The sequence below is a fragment of the Filicampus tigris genome, chromosome 9 (assembly GCF_054856515.1).
Source record: "Filicampus tigris isolate MCC_2025a chromosome 9, RoL_Ftig_1.0, whole genome shotgun sequence".
Lineage (NCBI taxonomy): Eukaryota > Metazoa > Chordata > Actinopteri > Syngnathiformes > Syngnathidae > Filicampus > Filicampus tigris.
Genome location: NC_141225.1, coordinates 9,150,986 through 9,170,208, shown reverse-complemented (window position 1 = coordinate 9,170,208; position 19,223 = coordinate 9,150,986). Strand labels below are relative to the sequence as shown.

Below are 19,223 nucleotides of genomic sequence, written 5' to 3'. Positions count from 1 at the left end.
AGCTCTGACCGTGCCCTGTAATTGAGGAGAGAATAAGGACACAAATTATATGTTTATTTTTGACAACAATTTTAATCTTCTGTGCTCGCCTTCACGAAAAAATGAGACGCCCACAAGAAGGAGATGAGAATCTGTCTTTTCTGACTCAAAGTGGAGAGGTTTTTTTTTTCCAGCTTTCTTGACCAACAAATGAAATAAGGCAAACAAACATAGCTTTCCAGCTGGGAAAATAACAATACACTTGTATGCATGTCCTTGTTTCAAACACATTAAACGAACAACATGAGCTTTAATGAAAAATAGAAACACGCACAACACAGAATGTGACTTAGTTTTGGGAGCATGCGTTAACCGATATTTACGCAGTGAACTTGGTTGATGGCAACGAAATGTATGTATTGTTCTCGACCAAAACGCATTTGACAGTGTATACCACAGGTATCAACCTTAAGTCCATATCAATTTTTGTGGCTCAGTAAAGGAAATAAAATAAAGTCGTTTTCATTTTGGCAGAATACCTGAACCAAAAGTCCAGTTTTTCATCACTTTTTCAGATATCACAATGTTTTTCCCCACCAAGTTGCAGTTAAAAGCATATAAGAATGACTTCTGTATAAATGCAAAAACATCATGGGGTGATGATACATATTTAGGATTTTCACTCATAACGGCCTATTCCGGGAAACCATGACAGGCCTGTGATGAAAATGAGTTTGACACCTCATTCAACTACTCAAAACTTTATGCTTTTACTTTCTTTGTTGTACTGTTTTTAATATAATTTGTGCAATCATTGTTCTATATTGTTCCAGTAGAAATCCCGGGGAAATGACATTCTAATGTATTTTAGTGGTTCCAAACACCACCCCCAAAAAGTCACTCAGTAGCATCCCCTGGAAAGTACAAAGACAAAAATAGCCCATGATATCAGTTCCACCTGTTGACACAAAATTGGGTGGATGTGTCTAATGCAGGCTTCACCAACCTTTTTGAAACTGAGAGCTACTTCTTGGGTACTGATTATTCGAAGAACTACCGGTTTGAAGCACACCTCTGAAGTTTACTATGACCTTTAATCAGACGTTTTTATAATATGTTCTTATTATATTTGTTTTTGTGAAGACATGTTAATTATTTCTCATGATGATTAGGAAACAGATAAATACCAATATGCAACTTGATTTCAATAGATCACTGACAGTGTTTACATTCTCAAAGGATTACTTTAACAACATTCCAAGAAAATCACAATGTCCCATTGCTGGCCACCTTTTCCTAGACAGGCCCGTGGGCTACTCTTGTGGTCCTTGGGGGGCTACCTGGTACCCGCTGGCACCACATTGGTGACCCCTGCTCTAAGAGGATGCACAAAATATTTCAAGAACTCATTCCCGAAAGTGAACAGGAAGCCTGATATTTTGGTTTGAAGCACTCATTTATGCCAAATTCCCGGGCTCGTACTGCCAGGGAATTGGTCCCAAAGAGGCCCAATCGAAAGCAGGTATACTAGATGGAAAGATGACTCTACATTACATTATTTGTTTTGTCTTTTTTTATTTTCATAATTAAACAGGAACAAGAGGGTACAGGGGCCCATTCATCACTGTTTGTCACTTTAATGTATATTTCCTAACTATTACATTTGTGAAACAAGTCCAAGTAACAACAGCCTGACATGATGCACACAGGCAGCCTGGGGACATGAGCAAACTATTCTTGTTAAACAATGCCAGAAAAAAATTTCCCCGAGTTGCAGATGCAGCTTTACAACTGTTCATTCGTCATTTGTTCCCTTTTTTCATCGGTCACCGCCCCCCCCTTATAAATGGGGTTTATGTGATGTGATAATCTCCTCCTTATTTTAACGACTTCATCTAGATTTGCTTCGCCTGTGTGTGCGGCTCAGTCGACTGTCATGTCAAAACTTTCATGCATTGGAAATAGAGAGAAGTTTTGTAACCAGAATAATAAAATCTAGACTAGACACCTCAATCTCTCTCTCTCTCTCTCTCTCTCTCTCTCTCTCTATATATATATATATATATATATATATATATATGTATGTCCATTATCTATACCGCTTATCCACACAAGGGCTGTCTTCGAGCATCAGGCGGGGGACACCCTGAACTGGTTGCCAGCCAATCGCAGGGCACACGGAGACAAACAAACAACCACGCTCACAATCACACCTAGGGGTAATTTAGAGTGTCCAATCAACTTACCATGCATGTTTTTGGAATGTGGGAGGAAACCGGAGTTCCCGGAGAAAACCCACGCAGGCACGGGGAGAACATGCAAACTCCACACAGGAAGGACAGGGCCGGGATCGAACCCACGACCTCTGAACTGTGAGGCGGATGTGCTAACCAGTCGGCCACCGTGAACCCCCCCCCTCTCTCTGTCTCTCTCTCTCGCTATATATATATATATATATATATATATATATATATATATATATATATATATATATATATATATATATATATATATATATACACATACACAGTCACAGTGGGTAGGGAGAGTATTCAAACCCCTTGAAATCTGGGTCATTGCACACTCACCCCATCTTGACAGAAAAAAAACGAAATGTAGAAATGTTTTGTAAATTATATATATATATATATATATATATATATATATATACACTGTATTTATGAGCCATGGTGATCTTTTGTGATTTTTCAATATTTTCTTCCCGCTGCGGTGAAATGTCTAGGAACATGAGACTCAGTCATTCATCTTATTAGGAAAACTGTGCATTTTAGATAATAATAGATTAAGGACCCTTCCGACTATCTTGTGAAATGGATGTCCACATGGTGATTGATGAGCAACCCATTCATGCGTCTGTGTTTGGGAAGGTGGGATTGTGCGCTGGCATCCACCAATCCGCGTCCATTTCCCTTCATCCCCCTACTCTGAGCTCTGCCTCTTCCAGGAGAGCCCCAAGCCTGTAATTAGGGGGGCCGGGCTCCAGGAGACTCAAAACACTTCCACGCGTTGCTGCCTCTAACTTCTTCTAAACTGTCCCGGGACTCTGAGCTGCGTCTCTCCCGCTGCCCCTCCAGTTTCCTCTAGGATTTTGTTTCTCAGGGATGGCCGCATCTATTCTGGAGGTAGGGAATCTCATTGTAAGTATGGAGCACTTTTTATCCCTTTTCAATTTTGTTTCAATGTTGTTGATATTTTAAAGGAAGACAAGTGGTTGCATGTTCATTGTATTACTCTCCTGCTATAGTAGAAGTCAATTTATTGCGATGGGCAGTCAAAGCATGATACAAGGCAGAATTCTTATTATTCTTATCATACACAAAACAATGGGGAAAGTCCGGTTTTGAATCAGAATAATAATATCAATCAAACAATCAAAAATGTTTCCAGTTTGTACATACTGTATATAATATCAGGCAATAAGATTGAGCTGAATGAACAGTAGTCTGTGGTGCTTGCACATGAATGATAAACGTTACATAAACATATGACGAAGCTGCCCATGAATTAATATTAAATACTAGAAGCGAATGTGAACAGCTGCAAGAATAGTCAGCAGCATTGTATGGAGGGAAATAAATTACCGGTAGACATCTATCAATAGACTGTCTATAAGAAATTGAGAACAAAATAAACACCGTCAGTTACACTCCACATGGAGAAGTGAATGCGGACAGCAGCAAGAATAGTCAACAGCGTTGTATGTTGATAAAAACTATACACGTATCCACAACGTCTATTGGTATATAGAGAATGTACAGAATTAAATAAACAGCAGCCATATTAAACTGTTTAGAGAGCAGTGTTGTATGTCCCAAAAAAATGATGTATGCCTTAATAAATAGTTTCTATAAGAAGTTGAGAGTGACATGAACAGCGGCAGATAGTGGTTAATGACCTATGGGAATGGGAATGTGAACACCAACAAGAATAGTCAGCAGCACTGTGTTTAACAAAAACTGTAAGCGTACCAATAAATAGTCTTTGTATCAGAAGTTGAGAATGCAATTTCCACCAGCAGTATTACACTATAATTAGAGAAGTGCTTGTGAAAAGTAGCACGACTAGTCAGCAGCATTATATATGGCGGGGGTAAATGTATCCCTTGTTTAAATGGTTAGCTCGAATATGCCAGTATGATTCAAATAAAACTACACATTACGTGTATTTTATTGCAAAACACTCACAAGGTTTTAAGCCAAAGCTACAACAACAAAAAACGAACGAATAAACAAACCCCAGACACTAAAGGTGCAGTGCTTGACCTCCACAAGCATAAACACGTGCCGTGCCGCCTGCCGTAGCCTCGAGCACTTTGCAAGCACAGGAAGAGCCAGCAGTGGCGTCGGGACATGAGTTTTGCATTAGAGTTGACACTGACAGAAGCCGCACGAGTCAGACACACAGTCTCATGTTGTTCCTCCTCCCCAGGAAGACGCGCGCTATGGCTCCAGTCCTCTGGCTATGTTAACCGCTACCTGTAACAAGTTTGGCAGCACCAGCCCAGTGAGGGACTCTGCGACACCCGGTAAGAACGCTGGCACTACTCCACTAAAGAAAGCCTACAACATGACCTCCGACCTTCAAACGAGCAAGAACGCGCGCGCGGCCGATGGCAGCGGCCTGGCGGACTCCTACAGTGGCTCCTTCGCCACCGCCGGAGGCGGCGGACTGCTCACCCCGACCGGAAGCCCCCCTCCCACGGGCGGAGGCTACGCGACAGAGTACAACCCTTTCTCCCACTCGTTCCAAACGTCCGTCTCCCAGGACCCGTCCCTGTTAGTGTCCAAAACCCACGCCACGGCAGACTGCCTCACCAGCGTCTACACCTCGCTGGACATGACGCACCCGTACGGCTCGTGGTACAAAGCCGGCATCCATCCCGGTATTACGGCCGCCCCGGCTAACGCCACGTCCTCTTGGTGGGACGTCCATCCCAACTCCAACTGGCTGTCGGCGAGCCAGCCTCAGTCGGACGGAGGTCTGCAGGCCTCTCTGCAGCCTGTGGCGCCGCAGGCTTCCCTTAGCCCACAGCTGCAGAGTTACAGCAGCGATTTTACCACCTTGAACCCGGCTCCCTACCCTTCTGTGGGACTGAGCTCATCTTCACATCTCCTCCAGCCGTCCCAGCACATGCTGCCCCAGGACATGTACAAGCCCAAGCCAGTGCAAAGCGCAGGGCTAATGGAGAATCCGATGGGCTTGAAGCCAGCGAGGGGGTCGGGGGGCTACGGCGCAGGTTCCACACCCACAAGGTCCTCGTGCGACTGCCCCAACTGCCAGGAGCTGGAACGACTGGGGGCCTCGGCCGCATCCCTGAGGAAAAAGCCGGTGCACAGCTGCCACATCCCCGGCTGCGGGAAGGTGTACGGCAAAGCGTCCCACCTCAAGGCCCACCTGCGCTGGCACACTGGCGAGAGGCCCTTCGTGTGCAACTGGCTGTTCTGCGGCAAGCGCTTCACCCGCTCAGACGAACTGGAGCGCCACGTGCGCACCCACACGCGGGAGAAGAAATTCACCTGCCTGCTGTGTAACAAGCGCTTCACACGTAGCGACCACCTCTCCAAGCACCAGAAGACCCACGCCGACTCAGCGCTGCAGGGGAAAACCGCAGGCGCCGAGGGGGACGTGGACCACCGGAGTGAGGACGCGGCGGAGATCAACGCTGGCAACGGCGAGCCAATCGTCAATGGGGATGAGAAGACGGGGGTGCCCGCCGGAGTGGAGAACAGCAGTGGACTTTTGGAGATCTGAATCCTTGGCTTCATCCAGATCTTTTTTTTTTTTTTGTTGTTTTGATTTTTACAAACATGCCAAAGACATCAATGCAATAAATGACAGCGTAGGGGCGGGCCGTGCATTCGGTACCTGGACCTTCAGTGGGGACTTACCTGACGCAATCCACCTCTTAATGCCATCACTATCATGTAGCAGTTATGGAACCCATCAATAGCACAGAGAAATGCAATATAACAAGTCACCACTGTGCAATGTGCATCATTTGGAGCAGTTTTGAATCAATAATAACATGACAAAATATAACGGATTGAAATATAATACATCATACTCACCAGAGATTATTAAATATATTCATGTACTCAGAATACCACAGACATGTTTTGCTCTTGCCAAACAGTCAAAGAACATAAAAATGCTAACGCTCACCGCGAGCCAGCAGTCTGGCCTTGCGAGGATGAGTTTGAAATCGGAAAGAAACAGACTCATTGCTATTATAGTGAGTGAAGTGACATCGGCCAGCACTACTGACTCGAAACGGCAATACATGGACGCTGACTCTGATTGGATAAAAACGAATAAAAATAACATCCACATATGCGCACTGGAAGCAGTGCAGAATATCGGTCGTAAATTTAGGTCAGTGCTTCTGATAGCGTTTCGGCATTGACAGTCAACAATCATTTCATTTCCTCTTTCCTGGACCGTAACCAAGCGTTTCCATGTAAATACAAGCAAAGCCTTACGAGCCAACCAATTAGATCAACACACAGACAACCTAAAAGCACGCTCACAAAGGAAGAACAATGAAGGCTCGCACGTATGTCCACGTTTCAGGAGCCAGCGTGCATTTTTTTTTTTTTTTTCGCCTTTGAAATGAGCGCAACCACTGGGGAAATTGAATCTGCGCAGGCAGAGGGAAAAGAAGCTCTGAAGCCGCAAGACGAGTCGTTTCAGAGCGAGACATTTTGGTTAGGATGGCGGGCTTTTGACGGAGCCTTCCGCGGAGATCTGATTCGCAGCTGTACTTTGATACTTCACTCATCGCTCTTCTTGAAACAATCAACGCGCGGCGGGACGTGACGCTTCTCGTTGCCAAAAACCGTGTTGTCGTGTCAAATAGCTTTTGTCGTGCTTCCTAGCTTGTGTAATTTAAATTCCTATTATTTACATGAATAATCTAATTTATGTCTTAAATTATAAACATTGCCGGTTGTTGTTGCGCCAGCGAGGATTGCAAGATGAATTGAAGCCAGCCAAATATAAAATAAAATGCCTTAATTTAAGACTATTTATTAGCTATAACAAGGAAGTTAAGGATTTATTTAAAGATCTTGACATTGACTATTTCTATGTATGTATTCTTTTTATTGTGAAGTCTTCCAAACAAATGATGAATTAAGGGCTACATACTATATTTTTACAACAATATATAGATGTTTTTCGGTGCGTTTATTATCTTTTCTATGTTGTTTTTCATTGAAAGTGCTAATGAAGCCTCGTGCTTCTGTCAAAAGAAAATGCACAGTGAATGCTGTTGGAAATGTCAGTGTTTGCTTTTTTGGGGATGTGAAATAAGAATATTGTACATAGTGAAGGGCATGTATGCTGTACATGTAAGATTCCTTGTGTGTGACAATTGTGGTGCTTTAAAAAAAAAAAAACAGTAAAGTTATTTGAAAGCGTTTTTCTTTGCTGACTGCATCCTTCCAAACAATTTTACTTCCTGTCTTGTTTCCACCTTACCTGCTTCCATTGTCACTTGTAGGACAAACAAAGCACTCAGGTGTGCTCTGAGCACCACACAATGACCTGCACTGTGGTTAACAACAATTGCACCACTCTTAAGATTAAGAGCCGTAATTATCGGTCAGTATAAAAAACAGAAGGTGGGGAGGATTAGGACTGAGGGCAAGTGGGTGCATTGTTTAGGTGCTCAAACAAAAGAGACAATTACTGTATACCAGGATGCGGGATGACAGACGTAATGTGGAGATACGAGTCAAGCCAGGGTAATGTGTTACAGGATGTCCCAAAAAAAAAAAAAAAATCTACAGTTTGAGTCCACGAAGCTACGCCAGTCTTAAAAGTCACCGCAGGTCCACTTTCCTGTCAGGATAATAAAAATGCTTGAGGTGGGTGGAGCTGGGCCTTTTAAGAGCGATCACCCCAGGAGAGACTCAATGAGGTCTGCAGGTCCAAAATAGATATCAGCAATTACACTGTATTTCTGAGGGAGTGAATATATACTTTTATTTAAAGGGGAAGTCAATGCAAACATTTTTTTTTCAAGAATATGTTCTATGCAAACCCACTACTTGAAACAAGGGATTCTGATAAATATTGCTTTTGTGGAATAAGTGTTAATCCACTCGTTTTTAGCCATCTCCGGGGGCCGCCATTTTGTCTTCTGTGGGCTGAAAATGACATCACAACTGCTCACAACAACCAATCACGGCTCAGATTTAGAAAAGGGGTCAGCCGTGATTGGTCGTTTTGAGCAGTTGTGATGGCATTTTCAGCCGACAGAAGACAAAATGGCCGCCCCCGGAGATGGCTAAAGATGAGTGCATTTTGCTGCTTAATTTATATTCCACAAACGCGAAATTAATCAGAATGCCGTTTTTCAACTTATGTGCCTGCTGAGAACATATACAAATTAGTTGGCCAGGACTGACTTGAAGAAGAAACCTTATTTAATGGTCTGTGCACCTCTGATGTACCCTATTTTTTGTGCCATTTAAGGTTTATACAAAAGCTTAGAGTTTCAATGTGAGCTTTAGCTCGGGCTTTCTTTGGGCAGCACAGTGTAGTTGTTAGCAAGTCTGCCTCACATTTGAGAGGTTCCGGGTTCGAATCTCAATTCTCTCTGTTCTCCCTGTGTCTGCGTGGCATTTGATAATGAATCTAAAAGGGGGATCTCAATTTATGACAGATTTCCGTTCCAATGGCGGCGACACAAACCAAATTTGTATATAAATCGTAACGTACTGTGTCAATAACTTATGCCAACACAAACTAAAGCCAAAATTACAGTAAATATTTGTGTAAAAAATATCCAGGCCATAAATATAAAAAATATGTCGGGAACGTCCTAAACTGAGGACCCCTGTACAAGGTCAGGGACTACTTGTAATGCCTTCATGGATGACCAGGAGGCTGGCAGCTACTTGTTGAAATTATCTGGCTTCTGCATATTCAAATGATTCATAAAACACTAGAAGTGCTTTTCATACAAATATTTACTGTAATTACGGTGTTACAACTACATTATTGTAGGTTTGTAATACGACATGGTCCAGAGTAACCGAACTCTGTTGTGAACAGAAGGCCCCCTATTGCTCTTTTTTCAGGGCTATTTGGCTTACATTATAGCAATACTTGGGTTTTGAACGTATTGGTATAATGTCCACTCTAAAAACAGTTGGGTTATAAATAACAAAATTTGGGGTCAAAAATGGACCGACACAAATTGGGGCAATTTGACCCACTTTCTTGCATTGTTTTGTACAAAACAGCTCATTTTCTGGGTTGTTTTGTGAAACTAAAAATATTGGGGGGGTTTTCTGCACAAACAACCAAGAAAGTTGGGTCAAAATGACACAAGTTGTGGATCGGTCCATTTTTGACCCAAGATTGTGTTATTTTTAACCCAACTGTTTTTAGAGTGTTATAGGCCATTTGCTGAAAAAAAAAAAAAAAAAAAGCATTTTTTACTACAAGTCGATACTTCGTGGCATTATGGGAAAAAATGCAATGCTTTCGTTTTTGTATTCAAGTACGTTCAAACATATTTGCCAGTCAAAATGATTTACTCCACATTGGCAGTTCCACGCTTCGGTATATTTATCATCAATCAATGGAAGCGAAAAAAAGACCTGGAACTGTGTCATTTGAACAATGTAAAGTAAACCTAGCCTTAACGAGCTTTGTAGTTAACAGGTACGATGCCAAATAGATCAAATCAATCCCCCCCTGCTTGTACTGAAGTATTTTTTTAATCTGTCGCAATAGGAAACATTCAAATTTTCCTTTTACAGTGAGCCAGCGACTCGCCCGTTGTAACATTTACACTTAGCAGACTGCATGGTTCCAATTTGGGGCTTCTAATGAGCTGTAGTTGAGGTCAATTTATATAAAACGTCCCGGGGCCAACTCTGTCATCAGGGAGTGCCGTGTTTATGGTGGTCTGAAGTGGGCGCATGGTCGAGTCCGCAGAATAAAAAATAAAAGGCAAGCAATGGGGTGGGGGATTGAGGATGGCTTTGGCTTGGGTGTGTCAGGCCAATGAGGTATGGCGAGTGGGGGTTTTGACAAGATGGTCAGCACCGCGGGTATTTTCTGACATTTTTAAAACACACGCGCTTCCCCTCGACAGTGGCGGTGGTGGCGGCCTGAGCTTTATTTTTACTTGCTTTATTTAAAACAGCCAGGAAACATTAAGTGTAAACCATAAGGAGGAAAATAATCACGCCGGGACACACAAAGGCAAAACCACAAGGTGGACACTCTTTCCATATGTTTGAGCCACAAGTGCACTTCCGCTCCATTTCATTTAAAAATATAACAGACTTGTTAAGAAACTAACAAAGCATTATGTCATTACATCCCAGAAGCACCTGTTGAATTAATTAACGTTTAATTTCAAAACACTCATCTGAGTACAGATTACTTGAGCCTTAACTGACTCTTAAAGTGGAAATCAACCCAAACATATTTTTTTTCAAGAATATGTTCCCAGCAGGCCCACTAGTTGAAACACGGCATTCTGATTAATTTTGCATTTGTGGAATATAAATTAAACAGCAAAATGCACTCGTTTTTAGCCATCTCAGGGGGCGGCCATTTTGTGACTTCTGTCGACTGAAAATGACACCACAACTGCTCAGGGCTCAGATAGCGACCAATCAGCTTCAGACAACAGGTCAGTCGTGATTGGTCAACAGAACTGACAAAATGGCCGCCCCCCGAGATGGCTGAAAACAGGTGGATTTTGCTGCTTAACTCACAGTCCACAAACACAATATTTATCACAATGCCTTGTTTCAACCAGCTTGCATAGAACATATTTTTGAAAAAAATATGTTTGGGTTGACATTTTCTTTTTAAAGACTTATGAACACCAAGATAACAACAAAATGGCGCTACCTTGGGAATGGCAGCACATGTCAAAATAAATGACTTGAAGATCATAATCCTGCTGAATACAAATGAATGTGTTTTACTCTTGAGGTTATGTGACTTCATCATAAACAGTGATCTATAACTTAATAATACTAACATTACTGGGGCATTTCCACGGGGCATTTTTATGAGTAATTCTTCCATTTTACTTGTCATTTATTTATTTTTTCAAGGTGAATGCAATACTTATTGGTTGAGTCTCCATTGTAGAATTGGTGGTTGTGGTTATGCTTGCATGACTGTATGAAATTATGCTGAGATTGTGCAGCCAGAAATGGGCACAGAAGTCCAAGACAGATTGAATAAACGATCAAGTATCATACATACCATCAATATCACATTATACTTACAATGGGCATGAAAACCAATTAGTCCGTTGATTGATTGGTATAAATTCTGTTGATTGTGTGAAAACGATTGTTGATTAATCGCATCTTGAAAATATTGAGGGGGCGGCTACTTGGATGCAAACCGCAGAGGTGTTGTTGAGTCACTCTCAACTAGTTTGCTGGCATGGAAAGTTCACAACATGGAGTCTCCCACCCTATTTTTCAAAAAATAAATAATTGATCATTTCTTTTTGTTTATTTCTATACTTTATCATGCCCCCATAAAAATAATGTTTAATAAGTTCTTTGAGGCAGTGCCAATTCATGGCATTGCCTCAAAGTCATGGCATTGCCTCAAAGCACTTTTTATTTGTCAGGAAAAAGACCAATAATGAAACATTTTGATAAAAACAATACCACATGTACATTTTTTTGTTGAATGCAGCTGGGTACACATCTTCCCAAAGACATTTTTTCCAAGAATATGTTCCCAGCAGGCCCACTAGTTGAAACATGGCATTCTGATTAATATTGCATTTGTGGAATATGAGTTAAGCAGCAAAATGCACTCGTTTTTAGCCATCTCTGGGGGTGGCCATTTTGTCTTCTGTCGACTGAAAATGACATCACAAACCGCCCCCAGAGCTGGCTAAAAACGGGTGGATTAACTCTTATTCCGCATACGCAATATTGATCAGAATGCCTTGTTTCAAATAGTGGGCTTGTATAGAACATATTGTTGAAAAAATATGCATAGATTGACTTCCTTTAACCAATTTTTTTTTAATTGACACCACGCGCGGTGAGGAAAGAAAATGCATGTGCATGTGAGTGCCTCCTGAATTTATTGTGTGTGGATGTCCATCGACAATCTCGAGTCTCCCCGTGCAAACCAGATGCCACCTGTAGTCCCCTAACTGACCAGTGAGAGGCAGCATGGTGGCACAGGACATCCAGACTCCGGCAAATACCAAGAAGAAGAGAAAGCAGTAGTGGAAGGAGAAATTGAAAAAGTGAGGCAAACTGTAAGATTATCTTCTGGTAACTATACTGCAGGTGCAAACTCTTCTTGCCATTTTATTGTGGTGAATGACTTGAGAGACACATTGCACAAACACTCAACACAACCAGTTGCTCCTAAAATTGCACCAAACTCAATATTGACCACACATAAGTATTTATTGCGACTGAGAATACATTGAACATGTTTAATATGTACATGTAAAATTCTCAAACTTGACCCAATTTATGTGCCTACCCAGCATGAAATTGAGAGTCATGGTAGTTAAAAAAACAAAAACGTTTTTTTTGTGTGGTTCTGTTTAGTTTTTTAGCATAATGACATTAGCATGCTTATTTGTCTGGACATTAGCCCAATGAATGAACTCTCAAAGGGTGAAATGTCAGCTTTTCATTGAGCAACAAATTGAAAATGAATGTCCCTTTCCCTCCTGTTATCTGGTCTTAGCTGAATAGCATAATTGCACAATTGTGTGTGTGCTCTCATAGCCACAGGCATGGGTGCACAACTGCTCCCCACTGCCACTCCCCACTGTCGGGGGTTGGGAGGTTTGCAGCGGGACAAAAGCACAGGTGTCCGCAGGTGTGAGCGCAACTCTGCGGCAAAGCGATGGAATGTCGCCATGCCCGGAGGCTTGACGGAGAGGCTTTAAGTAACAACAAGGTACGGCTGCCCAGCAAAGGGGAAAGGTAAAGTGACCCTGGGTCCAATATGCTTAGAGGAGAACTTAAGCGATAAGAGTGGTAGAAAGGTCAAGCCATGTGATAGAGGATCCTTTGTGTGTCACTGCCTTATCAGGTGTAGACAGTATAGAGGTCAACGAAAGAGGAAACAAACACCTTGTCATGATCGATGTACAATGACTTCATTGTCTTTTTGTTGTGGAGTGGTGCCTTGACTTACGAGGGAACTGAATTCCCAATAGAGTGCAAGCCATCATTCAGATGACTTTTTTTTTTTTAGCTTTGAGATACAAGCTCTATATTCTGGCAATGAACTCAATTCAACTCACTTCACAATAAGCAGCTGTTCGGCAATGTTTTCAGATCGAGTTCCATTTGAACATAGGACCTCGTATTTGATAGTGGGCTTTGCGAGCCTCGCATTCATTGAACTTGTGAGTTTTTGCAGGTATCTCTGCTTGAATTTATTTGCAGGATGTCAGAATAGCCTCCCAAAGTTGCAATGCAGCCAATGATGCAGAGGTATTCCTTGCAGCATGATTGCTCACTGATGAATGTTATGCAATCCTGGATGGTCAAGATGGATGGAATAGTGTATGGATGGTGGACGGCCACCGTGTCCCAACAAGGCACTAAACGTCAGTAGGGAGGTGGAGTCACGTTTTGAGCCGGAGCTGCTCGCCCCCTTTCAGGTCCCTGAAGGTGTGAAAATAACCTCCAAAAAGTATGCGGAGTTTCCTGACTGACTACTTTCTTCGATGGTAAAAAATGAAGAACAGAACTTTGAGAAACAGAGTTATCTTTATGCATGACAATGAACACAAGAAATTCATCTGCATGATGGGCTGCTCTGGTTCTCGATTGAGAAGCTTGGAAGCATCCTTAAGCAAAAGGTGTATAAGGGTATAGGAGCAACTCAGTAGTCATACATCCAAGAGATTGGGAGGCAGTTCACGTCCAAACAGCAGCTCTGGGATGCTATTCTGACATTCTGGAAAGAATTCCAGCAGAATCTGACCGAAAACTCACAAGTTCAATGGATGCAAGACTTGCAAAGCTGCGATCAAATAACTTGGTCCTCTGTTCGAATGAAACTTAACCCGTTCAGATGTTTTTGATTGAAATAGCATTTGACTTCAGCAAATACAACCTGCTCATGCTGCAAATTCAACAAATGACTATTTTCAGTTCTTTGCAACCTAGAGAATGTCTTGAAAGGCTGCGGTGCAGAATAATTTGCAAACGGTGCATTTGAACAAAAACAAAGTTTTTATTTTTGAAAATAATACTGATATCCTTAGGAGTTTAAAAACATTTAACTTATTCTCTAACAGTTGAGGACTACAAAAAACAAATATGAGAAAAATATTTGCATACTAACGAGATGTATTCATTGCCACCCCCAGTTTAAGTTTACATATTGTCGATGTCCCGTGAAAAACACATATGTCCATTTTTGTCATTTTTACGTTAATTGGGTTTCCGCGTTACGGACCTCGCATTAACGTGAACATTTTAAAAAATGACAAAATTGGACATACCGTACACGTTTTTCACAGGATAGCGACGATATACAGATAATATAACAGTACTCACAGACATATATTCTTTATACTCGATAAAAAATTAAATGTCATGTGTCATGACAAGACCAACATATTTATATCGGCAAACACACGCCATATTTGTGCAAATTGCCATGCCACGCCATGTTTTGTGCGCTTGCAGGTCACTTCCACATTGGAAGTCGCGTTTGTTTCCATAACATAAACGACGACATGAAAAGATCGGATTTGACAAACGTTTCAAATTGGGCATCTTGTCCTGCAGGGTCAACCATCTGCACATACCAGCAAGTGTCTGCTCACCTTTGCATTTGTGAGGCCACATGTGATCACACGAGATCTCTGCCTCAGAGGACTGGATTGGAGACCGGTGGTGGAAAAAGAGTTTTATAAATGTGGTGTTCTGTTTTGAGATTATCGCAGCGGACCACACGCAAAATGACCGAAATTGTTAAATGCCCGATTTTGTGTCTTTACATGTGAGGTCTGTTACAGATAAAAAAATAAAAAAAATCTGTGTGAACCAGGCCTTACTCTGCGATTCCCATGCCTACTCCTAAAAAAAAAAAAATCAGTATTACATTACAAAGTCAAAAAACACCAACAGAAAACAATCTGCCTAAATTGAATCATAAACCTTTTTATATTTGCTTATAAATGATTGTATTGCATATAAAGTTTAATGTGGGTGTGCACCATCAATCATTAAAGTGCTGCTCATATTTTCAACGCTAATCATGCACATGTAACCGCTTTTTATTTTAACACTAAAGCCACCTTCAAAGTTTGAAAGGGAGCGACTCCCTCGCTGCCCAGTGCACCAAACGCGACACTAAACGAGGCCATTTTGTTTATAAGAGGCTGTGGGAGGCTTGTGGGTGACTCTGCACCCCTTTAAAAGATAATGTGCTCCCCATTTAATGGCCTCCGGATGACAAATTACTTCCAGGGAGTAAAAATGAAGTGAAGGAAATTGCAACATGTGACACGACATGAGGCATATACTGTATCCATGTTGAACATCCATAATTCATTGACAGGCAGCAGAAGCATTTTTTGCCAATGAGGCTTGATCCATCCATGAGTATTTCCTTTAGGTTAACCATCGAATACATAATAATAATACAAATGTGATGACAAATATTCTTATAGAATGCTATTTTATGTCCTATAATTGCTACTATGGGCTCCATTTCGACCATAACGGGATTTCTTGTGAATCACAGAATTTTAATGAAACCTTTCATTAATATCGTATTCAGGTTTTGAGGAAAAGGCACTTGGATCAAAGTTATATGAAGAAAATACAGTTTCTTCAAAATAGCCACCCTTAGCTCTGATTACTGCTTTACGCACTCTTGCCATTCTCTCGATTCATTCAGCTTCAAGAGGTAGTAAACCTAAAATGGTTTTCCAACAGTCTTGAAGGAGTTCCCAGAGGTGCTTCGCACTTGTTGGCACCTTTGCTCACCCCAATCTGTCTTGATTGGGTTCAAACATGTTTTCAGTTATTTACTATCATTAATAGTTTTGATGCCTTCAGTGAGAATCTACAATGTAAACAGTCATGAAAATCACTAAACATGTATTTCCGGTGGATTGTGTGCCAAACATACAAGTACGTCTTGTACTACAAAGACCAAGATTCCTTGCGGTTGAGCATGCGCAGAGTGTCCCGTGCAATCGGAATATTCACCGTTTGCATGCATGCATATTCGGGATGGAAAGGGAGCAATCCAGGCATGATATTCGGAATTTTAAAAACCTGATTAAAAGCATATTCGGGTTATTGCGCACGTTTACATGGCTTTTAAAAACCCGAATACTGCCAATATATGGGTTTTAAAACATTTATTGGCTGCATGTAAACATAGTCACCTTTTTTTTTTTGGGTAGGGCGGACGCAAGGACAGAACCGCTTAAAAAGACGAGGACGGACGGGGTCGGAGGACAATCATTTTAATGGATAAGGACGGAAGGAGGACGGACTAGCAAAAAAGCGTCAAGTGCCCAGCTCTGGTAAGTAACAGTATAACTATAACCGCAGTATATTTTCTGAAATGTCTTACATAAGTGAATCATTTCTTTATCTCCATTCATAATGCTTATTTATTTTAGAGGCTCCCAATCCTCTCTTCCCTCCCTTTTAAGTCACCCTCATGGTTGGAAAAACACTTAAGGAGGTTTTTGGACTGTTCTGACTTAATATCCTTACGGCACAGCTATAAAATGTTCTTTCCTTCACAAAAAAAAAAAAAAAAGAAAAACTTGTACTATCTTGACTGGATTCTGAGTGACGTGCAGCCTAAAACGGCTCTTGTTTTCTTTCTTACGCTCAAGCCACAAAATACTTCCGTGGAACATTTCAAGAGAGAGGATTTAAGAGGAGAAGGAGGAGGGCTGATGGATGAAGAAATATAAAGTAAAAAAAAAAAGGACAGAAACTTGTGACATGTGCATACTGAATAAAAAATCTGTTTAAATGCCAGGTTTTTATATTAAAAAGTAAAACACCAAGATAAATAATTTCAAATCTTGGCATGATTAATGTGAGTTACCTTTACTACTCGGAATAAAACAACAAGGCGGGGGTAATTTGAACAGTTTGAAATATCATTCAGTGTCAGCGCAAAACCTTCAGGTTTCTCCTGACAAAAATAATTTAAAAATCACAAAACATTTAGCTCCCATTTAGCATGTGTTTGAATGTGATTGGTTTATTCTGAACACAGCCACATCATATGAGGGTGTGCGCACTTGTGCAACCACATCATCATTATTTTCCCTTCCTATCTTGAAAATATTTCTTTATTTTTTTCAATTGAGTTGTACAGGTCGTAGGTCACGTTGTTAGAAAAAAGTTCTCAAATTATTTAATCTTTATGCCACAAAAACCTGACATTTGAACAGTGCTGTGTCGACTTTTATATATCCACTGTGTGTGCACAATCTTTCACCTTCACTTTTCTACTCTATTCTTAATTTTCTTTCTTAGTTGCCACAGGGATTTGCAGATGTAAATTAGCTACAAAGATATAATCTGGCACGCTCTTGGTCTCAATGTTTTCTATACGTGGTCCCTGACAAATAAACAAACTAAAAAAAAAAAGACAACAGAATGGTGGTTTGGAGCAATTAGAAGGACAGGGGGAAAAAAGCGACAGTGAGAGAGTCAAATTCTGGAACGGGAGCAGCGCGGTTGGAAGCGGGAGCGCGGAGTTGGGCTTGGCAGGCTTTTGGTGGAGAGGAGTGTGGTGGTTCTGAAGTCCTCCAGCGCGAGGAGGCGCCAGTGTGTCCGGCGGGGGCCCGGACCATGAGCGGCCTCAACCCCCCTGAGCCACGGCCGCAACCTCCCCCCGAGCCATCCCCCTTTCACCACCACCACCAGGCCCTGCCACCAGCCCCTCCAACCCCTGAAGCCACTGGCAGCCTGTGCTTCGCTGTTTATTTAATATTCGCAAGAAATTGAAATATCTTTTGTGGCTTACACACACACACACACACACACACACACACACAATTACATGCCACTCACCAGCACATATACACACACATGCACGCACACTAGCACACATTGCCGCCCTGCATATATAAATAAATAAGTTTGGGTAACAACGTTCTCTTGATCTGCGGCCAGGAATAGAATTGGAGAAAATCATTTTCAAATGGAGGAGGGAGCAGTGACATGTCTGACACTGCATGTTGCCTCAGCAAGCGCTACGTCTCGTTCGAATATTCCCTGGCACGCAACATGCTGAAACTGAGGTTTTCCGGTTACCCCCACCCCTCCCCCCCCGCATCGCTGGTCTGTATGAAGGACACAGGCGTGGAATCTGGAGTCATTTTAATACCAGAATTCCATCCACCTTCAATGGTACAGAGTGCTGTCGCGAATAGTAAAAATCTGTGATTAATTGACGCCCCTACTAAAAAGATTTGTAATTGCCTATAGATGCAACAAGGTGAAAGCAAACGACTACTTTGATCTAAAGGCTCTTGAACAATGCACTTAGCACAGTGCAGCACGCCACTATTTTTCAATTTATTTTAAAGGGGGGTTGTGAACAACAATAAAAAAAACAATCTTGCAATATCTCATATCTCAGTGTTGTTCAAAGTGAAGACAACTTGCAAGAAACATGAATTCAACCCACATGATGTGCCTTCGCGGGCCACATAAAATGATGTCACGGGCCGGATCTGGCCCACGGGCCTTGAGTTTCACACTCGTGATTTAACGTGTTAACAAGTAAAAAATAGTTTCAATACAATTAATTTGAAGGCGATTTTTTATTTTACAAAGAAATCATAATTGTAATCGTAAAATCGGGTTTAAGAGAAAATAATCGGGATTTTCTTATTAGGCAAAATCGAACAGCCCTACGTGCATATAAGGCGTTAAATAAAGAAACGTGCATGCCAGTCTTCCTCTAAATGCTCGTGCGCGTGTTTGCGCACATCCGCGTTGCCACTGTGATCATTAACAAAGCAATTCCTTCAGACGCAAATCCCTTAAACAGCCTTGGTTTTGGGGGGTTTGCGCTCCCCCCCACGCACACCTCCCGCCTCCTTGCCCCTCAAACAGCCACCAACTACCGCCGCTGCCAAAAATAATACGGGAGCGCCACTCGAACCCAGAGCTTCGCCACAAGCGCAGCTAGGCCGCAAGAGTGGGATCAAAACACACACAAAAAAGGAAACGCTTCAT

The 19,223-nt window shown here is 41.9% G+C and overlaps 1 protein-coding gene across 1 annotated transcript; it reads left to right on the top strand.

The window, feature by feature from the left end:
- The first annotated feature begins 3,101 nt into the window (after nucleotides 1–3,101).
- sp7 (Sp7 transcription factor) lies at nucleotides 3,102–5,751 on the top strand. The gene is made up of 2 exons (XM_086041041.1): nucleotides 3,102–3,137; nucleotides 4,429–5,751. The coding sequence occupies exons 1-2, from the start codon at nucleotides 3,102–3,104 to the stop codon at nucleotides 5,749–5,751; spliced, it is 1,359 nt and encodes a 452-aa protein (XP_085897167.1).
- The last annotated feature ends 13,472 nt before the right edge of the window (nucleotides 5,752–19,223 follow it).

Bases quoted from the DNA above. Each gene is read 5' to 3' on its own strand.
- sp7 (XM_086041041.1), top strand. From the start codon at position 3,102: ATGGCCGCATCTATTCTGGAGGTAGGGAATCTCATT. The intron at 3,138-4,428 runs GTAAGTATGGAG...CCTCCTCCCCAG, and splicing joins TGGAGGTAGGGAATCTCATT to GAAGACGCGCGCTATGGCTC.